At 55.7% G+C, this 7,998-nt stretch overlaps 1 protein-coding gene across 1 annotated transcript in view; it reads left to right on the top strand.

Annotated features, from left to right (window-relative positions):
• The first annotated feature begins 471 nt into the window (after window positions 1–471).
• Window positions 472–7,998, top strand: part of LOC121274823 (perforin-1-like) — a 16,888-nt gene continuing 9,361 nt past the window's right edge. Inside the window, exons 1-2 of the mRNA XM_041182185.1 lie at window positions 472–593; window positions 6,858–7,709. Of these exons, the coding sequence (XP_041038119.1) occupies window positions 6,914–7,709 (796 nt within the window). The 5' untranslated portion in view covers window positions 472–593; window positions 6,858–6,913. The remainder of the gene's footprint in view (window positions 594–6,857; window positions 7,710–7,998) is intronic.

Genomic DNA, 7,998 nt, shown 5'->3' with positions numbered 1-7,998 from the left:
GAATAACAGATACCCGGGAGTGAGTTACAGACTGGAATCTAATGGAGGGGGTTGTCTATCCTCTGAGAGAACAAACCCCTGTCTGGAAAGGGGGAAACGCCTCAGTCGAGTGCGGGTGCCCAGGGGTCAGTGCAAGGCTGCAGATGGGGCCTAGCTGGCGTCTCAGACCAGCTCAACTTTAGCTCTTGTGCTCAAAGTCCCCTTTCTGATGAAGCACGAGACACTCTGGGCTGGAAGCAGCTCTCTCTCTCTCTCTCTCTCTCTCTCTCTCAGCACGCCCTGCACGTCTTCCTGTCCGACTCAAGAGCCGGGAACCACAACTCGCTCTCTGGAGGCCTGAACGGAAATGGGGACCGGTGCCGGTTGCCATGGAAGCCTGACCACGGGCCCTGCTCTTTTGAGGTTTTCTCTCTTTGACGCCCTACCTCATTATCACCACCCCCACCCCCTCTCCCTCCCCCACCCCCCCACTTCTGCAACCTGCACATGATGATCAGCACTGAGTCTTATCTCGGTCTCTAGCCCTTCCTCCCGAACTTGGACTCTTTCCAGGCCCGACAACGGTCAACTCTTGGCCGCTGCTGCCTCACCAGGTGAGTCTTGCCGCGGTCCGGGACTCCCGGGCAGCTGGGGTGGGAAGAGGGGAGGGGCGAGGGGTTTGCTGCCGTTGGCTGGGGGGGGGAGGTAGGGGAGAGCTGCTTAGCTCCGAGACAGTGGAGGAACCTGTCGGCTGCAGAGCGAGGCATCGGCAGCCTTAGCGCTGGCTCAGCCTCCGGAACCTGAACTGCACCAGCTCACGTTCTGGGAGCCAGCCCGAGAGCGTTCAGAAGCGCAGACGCAGGCCACTCGGCCCCTCTCCCCTGTGCTGCTGTCCCTGCTCCCACAGCAGCCTCCTCCCTTCTCTTCATTATCCCCTCACCCCATCCACATCTCCCCCGACTCCTCCCTCCCTCCTGTGTTTATCCAGCTTCCCCGGTCCCCACCCCCCACCTGAAATCTCTCGGCACGATTCCCCTCTCCCCGTGGGAGCCAGTCCCACAGTCTCCCCCCTCTCTCCGGGGTAAAGACGTTTCTCCCCAGTTCCCCGTCGGGATTTATCAGTGGCTCTCTTATATTGACAGACCACCGCCCCACCCCCTCCCCCTCTCACCCGAGTTCTGGTCTCTCCCACAAGGGGAAACATCTTCTCTACGTCTACCCTATCGAAACCCCTTTCGTTGTCTCAAAGATCTCGATCAGGTCACCCCCTCGGCCTTCTCTGTTCTAGAGGGAAGAGCACCGGCCTGTTCAATCCTTCCTGATATTTATAACCTCCCCGTTCTGGTATCAGGCTGGTAAATCCTTCATACGTCTTCTCCGGTGTCGAGATCCAGATTTTGGAATAAGATTCCCACAGCCGGATGACACTTGGTCCACTTACACGCAGCAGGAGTCAGAGACAGGATATGGTTAAACCGCAGGGAAAGAAACTGAAGGGAGGATAACTGATAATGTGGAGGGGAAGCCAGACAAAAATAGAAGGAGGGAGGCAGAGAGGGAGGGAGAGGGTGTTGAGTAATTGAATGGCTGAACGCTGTTTCGCACAGCCAGACTCTGACAGGGTGAAAGCAATCGCAGCCAAGTTCAGGAGGATCATATAGATTAACAGAGACACGGTACTGAGATACAGACTGATATCAGATCGAGATTTGCTCTGTATCTAACCCCGTGCTGTACCTGTCCTGGGAGTGTTTGATGGGGACGGTGTAGAGGGAGATTTACTCTGTATCTAACCCCGTGCTGTACCTGTCCTGGGAGTGTTCGATGGGGATAGTGTAGAGGGAACTTTACTCTGTATCTAACCGCATGTTGTACATGTCCTGGGAGTGTTTGATGGGGACAGTGTAGAGGGAGATTTACTCTGTAACTAACCCCGTGTTGTACCTGTCCTGGGAGTGTTTGATGGGGACGGTGTGGAGGGAGCTTTACTCTGTATCTAACCTCGTGCTGTACCTGTGCTGTGAGAGTTTGATTGGGATGGTGTAGAGGGAGATTTACTCTGTATCTAAACCTGTGCTGTACCTGTCCTGGGAGTGTTTGATGGGGACAGTGTAGAGGATGATTTACTCTGTATCTAATCCCTTGCTGTACCTGTCCTGGGAGTGTTTGATGGGGACAGTGTAGAGGGAGATTTACTCTGTATCTAAACCTGTGCTGTACCTGTCCTGGGAGTGTTTGATGGGGACAGTGTAGAGGATGATTTACTCTGTATCTAACCCCGTGCTGTACCTGTCCTGGGAGTGTTTGATGGGGACAGTGTAGAGGATGATTTACTCTGTATCTAATCCCTTGCTGTACCTGTCCTGGGAGTGTTTGATGGGGACAGTGTAGAGGGAGATTTACTCTGTAACTAACCCCGTGCTGTACCTGTCCTGGGAGTGTTTGATGGGGACAGTGTAGCGGGAGATTTACTCTGTATCTAACCCCATGCTTTACCTGTCCTGGGTGTGTGTGATGGGGACAGTTTAGGGGTAGATTTACTCTGTATCTAACCCCGTGCTGTATCTGTCCTGGGAGTGTTTGATGGGGACAGTGTAGAGGGAGATTTACTCTGTACCTAATCCCGTGCTGTACCTGTCCTGGGAGATTTTGATGGGGACAGTGAAGAGGGAGCTTTACTCTGTATCTAACCCCGTGCTGTCCCTGTCCTGGGAGTGTTTGATGGGGACAGTGTAGAGGGAGATTTACTCTATATCTAACTCCATTCTGTCCCTGTCCTGGGAGTGTTTGATGGGGACAGTGTAGAGGTAGATTTACACTGTATCTAACCCCGTGCTGTACCTGTCCTGGGAGAGTTTTTGGTGGGGACGGTGTAGAGGGAGATTTACTCTGTATCTAACCCCGTGCTGTACCTGTCCTGGGAGAGTTTTTGGTGGGGACGGTGTAGAGGGAGATTTACTCTGTATCTAACCCCGTGCTGGACCTGTCCTGGGAGAGTTTGAGGGGGACGATGTAGAGGGAGATTTACTCTGTATCTAACCCCGTGCTGTACCTGTCCTGGGAGTGTTTGATGGGGACGGTGTAGAGGGAGATTTACTCTGTATCTAACCCCGTGCTGTACCTGTCCTGGGAGTGTTTGATGGGGACAGTGTAGAGGGCGATTTACTCTGTATCTAACCCCGTGCAGTACCTGTCCTGGGAGTGTTTGGTGGGGACAGTGTAGAGGGGGATTTACTCTGTATCTAACCCCGTGCTGTACCTGTCCTGGGAGTGTTTGATGGGGACAGTGTAGAGGGGGATTTACTCTGTATCTTACCCCGTGCTGTACCTGTCCTGGGAGTGTTTGATGGGGACAGTGTAGAGGGGGATTTACTCTCTATCTAACCCCGTGCTGTACCTGTCCTGGGAGTGTTCGTTGGGGACAGTGTAGAGGGAGCTTTACTCTGTATCTAACCCCGTGCTGTACCTGTCCTGGGAGTGTTTCATGGGGACGGTGTAGAGGGAGATTTACTCTGTATCTAACCCCGTGCTGTACCTGTCCTGGGAGTGTTTGATGTGGACAGTGTAGAGGGAGATTTACTCTGTATCTAACCCCGTGCTGTTCCTGTCCTGGGAGTGTTTGATGGGGACAGTGTAGAGGGACTTTTACTCTGTATCTATCCCCGTGCTGTACCTGTGCTGGGAGTGATTGATGTGGATGGTATAGAGGGAGCTTTTCTCTGTATCTAACCCCCTGCTTTATCTGTCCTGGGAGTGATTTTGGTGGGTCGGTATAGAGGGAGATATACTCTGTATCTATCCACTTGCTGTACCTGTCCTGGGAGTGTTTGATGGGGACAGTGTAGAGGGATCTTTACTATGTATCTAACCCCGTGCTGTACCTGTCCTGGGAGTGTTTGATGGAGACAGTGTAGAGGGAGCTTTTTTCTTTATCTAATCCCGTGCTATCCCTGTCCTGGTAGTATTTGCTGGGGACGGTATAGAGGGAGCTTTACTCTGTATCTAACCCCCTGCTTGATCTGTCCTGGGAGTCCTTTCCCCCTCTGGGACCAGGTGTCACAGCGTGTTAGATACAGTGTCCTTTACGCCTCTGGTACCGGGTGTTACAGTGTGGTGGATACACTGTCCTTTTGCCCTCTGGGACCGGGTGTCACAGTGCGTTAGATAAACTGTCCTTTCCCCCTCTGGGACTGGGTGTCACAGTGCGTTAGATACACTGTCCTTTCCCCCTCTGGGACCGGGTGTCACAGTGCGTTAGATACACTGTCCTTTCTCCCTCTGGGACCAAGTTTCACAGTGCGTTAGATAAACTGTCCTTTCCCCCTCTGGGACTGGGTGTCACAGTGCGTTAGATACACTGTCCTTTCCCCCTCTGGGACCAGGTGTCACAGTGCGTTAGATACACTGTCCTTTCCCCCTCTGGGACCGGGTGTCACAGTGCGTTAGATACACTGTCCTTTCCCCCTCTGGGACCGGGTGTCACATTGCGTTAGATACACTGTCCTTTCCCCCTCTGGGACCAGGTTTCACAGTGCGTTAGATACACTGTCCTTTCCCACTCTGGGACCGGGTGTCACAGTGCGTTAGATACACTGTCCTTTCCCCCTCTGGGACCAGGTGTCACAGTGCGTTAGATACACTGTCCTTTCCCCCTCTGGGCCCGGGTGTCACAGTGCGTTAGATACACTGTCCTTTCCCCCTCTGGGACCGGGTGTCACAGTGCGTTAGATACACTGTCCTTTCCCCCTCTGGGACCGTGTGTCACAGTGCGTTAGATACACTGTCCTTTCCCCCTCTGGGACCGGGTGTCACAGTGCGTTAGATACACTGTCCTTTCCCCCTCTGGGACCGGGTGTCACAGTGCGTTAGATACACTGTCCTTTCCCCCTCTGGGACTGGGTGTCATAGTGCGTTAGATACACTGTCCTTTCCCCCTCTGGGACCAGGTGTTACAGTGCGTTAGATACACTGTCCTTTCTCCCTCTGGGACCGGGTGTCACAGTGCATTAGATACACTGTCCTTTCCCCCTCTGGGACTGGGTGTCATAGTGCGTTAGATACACTGTCCTTTCCCCCTCTGGAACCGGGGGTCACAGTGCGTTAGATACACTGTCCTTTCCCCCTCTGGGACCGGGTGTCACAGTGCGTTAGATACACTGTCCTTTCCCCATCTCGGACCGGGTGTCACAGTGCGTTAGATACACTGTCCTTTCACCCTCTGGGACCGGATGTCGCAGTGCATTAAATACACTGTCCTTTCCCCCTCTGGGACACAGTGACAGTTTTCCTAAGCTCTTTCTCTCTCTCTCTCAGTTACTCGCACTGTTTTTCTCTCTCCCTCTGTCTCCCTCTCTCAGTCTGTCTCTTTCGCTCCTCTGTCTCTCTTTATGTATCCCTATCTTCCTTTCTCTCTCTCTCCCTTTCCCTGTCTCTCTCTCTCTCTTTCTGTTTCTCTCTCTCTCTCTGTCTCTCTGTCTCTTTCTTTCTCTCTTTCTCTGTCTCTCTCTCTCTCTTTCTGTCTTTCTCTCTCTCTGTCTCTCTCTCTCTCTCTTTCTGTCTCTCTCTCTGTCTCTCTTTCTGTCTCTCTCTCTCTGTTTCTCTCTCTCTCTGTCTCTCTCTCTGTCTCTCTCTATCTCTCTCTCTGTCTCTGTCTCTCTCTGTCTCCCTCTCTCTCTCTCTCTGTCTCTCTCTCTGTCTCTCTGTCTCTCTCTCTCTCTCTCTCTCTCTCTCTCTGACTCTCTCTCTCTCTGTCTCTATGTCTCTCTCTCTCTGTCTTTCTCTGTCTCTGTCTCTCTCTCTCTCTCCAGCTCTCTTTCTCTCTCTGTCTCATCTGCTTTAAGTTGCTCCTTTGAAATTTCCTCTTTGCCTGAGCTTTTTCAATCATTTGATAAATTGTCTCATTTTGTTCATTTGCTCTGAGCTTTGATGCCTTTGATTGTTGCATCAGCGGAGGAGGCCATTCTGCCCATCTCCCCCCGTGCTGGCTCTCTGGTAGAGCTATCCAATTGATCCCACTCCCTCCTCCTGCTCTCCCTCCCCCCCATGGCCCTGTGAATTTTCCCCCTTCCAGTGTTTCTCCAATTCCCCCATTCTGAGTGTTCCTATTGAATCTGCTTCCACCCACCTTTCAGGCAGCACCTTCCAGATCATAACAACTCGCTGGGTCCCACAAACCCTGTCCCCATCTCCGCAACCCCCCCACACACACACACACACACAACACCCCTCACAACTCTGGTTCTTATCCCAATCTCCTCCGATCCGTGTCCCTCTGGTTTCCCCTCCCTCCTGTCACTGGGAACAGTTTCCTCCTCGTTCCCTCAATCCCAACCCTCCTTCCCGATTGGAAACGCCTCGATTCAATCTCCCCCTTAATCTTCTACCACTCGGGGGAGAGAGAGCCCAGATCCTCCTCCCAGTCTCTTCACATGAACCGAAGTCCCCTCATCGCCGGGGACCATTCCGGTAAATCTCCTCTGCACCCTCTCCGAGGGCCTGGACGTCCTTCCCGGAGTGTCGAGGCCTGGAATGGGGCCCAAGACTCCGCTCCCCTACAATAGGTCACCTCCTCCCTTTGACAGTGTCCCAGCCTTCCCCCAATTGTTCATTCACCCCCCCCCGCCTCTCGCTTGTGGCGACATTAAAGAGGGACTTTTGACGAGATTTGACACTCCGCTCCCCTACAATAGGTCACCTCCTCCCTCTGACAGTGTCCCAGCCTTCCCCCGATCACTCATTCATCCCCCCACCTCTCGCTTGCGGCGACAGTAAAGAGGGACAGTTGATGTGGGTTTTTTGTCAGTTCCTCTCTCTCTCTCTCTCCGGTGATCGGTCCTTTTGTTTCTTGGGCGGTAATGGCTCTTCCGTCTCTCCCACAGGTCACCCACAACTTCGACAGCGCCCGAGGAGCAGCCCCGCGAAGGACCCTGTGGACATGAGGCAGCGCCGGCCACTCCCGTTGCCACGGACGCCCCCCCTCCTCCTCCTCCTCCTCCTCCTGCTCCCTGGGGGTGCCAGCAGCACCTGCGAGGTGGGCACGGCCAACGAGTGCAAGCGGGCGGCGCCTGTGCCCGGCGCCAGCCTGGCCGGCGAGGGCTACGACGTGGTGCGGCTGGCCCCCACCGGGGCCCACGTGGTCAACGCCCACTCCTGGCGCCGCGCCGACGGCACCTGCACCCTGTGCCGCAACGAGCTGATGGGGGGCGCCGGGCAGCGGCTGCCCCGGGCGGTCTCGGACTGGGGGGTGCGGCAGGACTGTAGCCGCCGGCTGCGCAGCACCCTGTACGAGTCGGCCTCCGAGCTGGCCGGCGCCGGGGACGAGGTGGTCGACCGCTCCTGGAGCGCCAGGTTGGATGTCCGGCCCAAGCCTGGGTCCGGGGCCAGCGCCGTGTTGGCCGGCGCCAAGTCCCGCGCGGTCAACTTCGCCCACCGGCGCTCGGCCTCCGACCGCTACAGCTACGCCAGCCAGAGCGTCCGCTGCCAGCTCTACCACTGCCGCCTGCGCCACCGGCCCCCCCTTGCCCCCCAGTTCGTACAGCTGCTGCGGACCCTGCCCCCCAGGCTGGCCCCCCACACCCGCTTCTTCTACGAGCGCTTCCTGCGCACCTTTGGCACCCACTACATCACCGGGGTGAGTCTCGGCGGAAGCTTCCGGGACGTGACGGCTGTGCGGACCTGCCAGGCAGCGGCCGAAGGGCAGACGGCGGAGGAGGTGAGGGACGTTGTGGCGGGTGGGGGGGTGCGGGGAAGGGGCGGGGGGTCAGAGAGAGCAGTGAGAGCGGGAGAACAGAGAGAGAGAGCGCGTTGGAGAGAGAGAGAGAGAGAAACTGAGGGGGGGGAGAGAGAGAGAGAGAGAGACTGAGGGGGGGAGAGAGAGAGAGAGACTGAGGGGGGGAGAGAGAGAGAGACTGAGGGGGGGAGAGAGAGAGAGACTGAGGGGGGGAGAGAGAGAGAGACTGAGGGGGGAGAGAGAGAGAGAGAGAGAGACTGAGGGGGGAGAGAGAGAGAGAGACTGAGGGG

Source organism: Carcharodon carcharias (assembly GCF_017639515.1).
Source record: "Carcharodon carcharias isolate sCarCar2 chromosome 38 unlocalized genomic scaffold, sCarCar2.pri SUPER_38_unloc_3, whole genome shotgun sequence".
NCBI classification, from domain to species: domain Eukaryota; kingdom Metazoa; phylum Chordata; class Chondrichthyes; order Lamniformes; family Lamnidae; genus Carcharodon; species Carcharodon carcharias.
The sequence above is the reverse complement of the archived record's forward strand: the minus strand, read 5'-3'. Positions and strand labels throughout refer to the sequence as shown.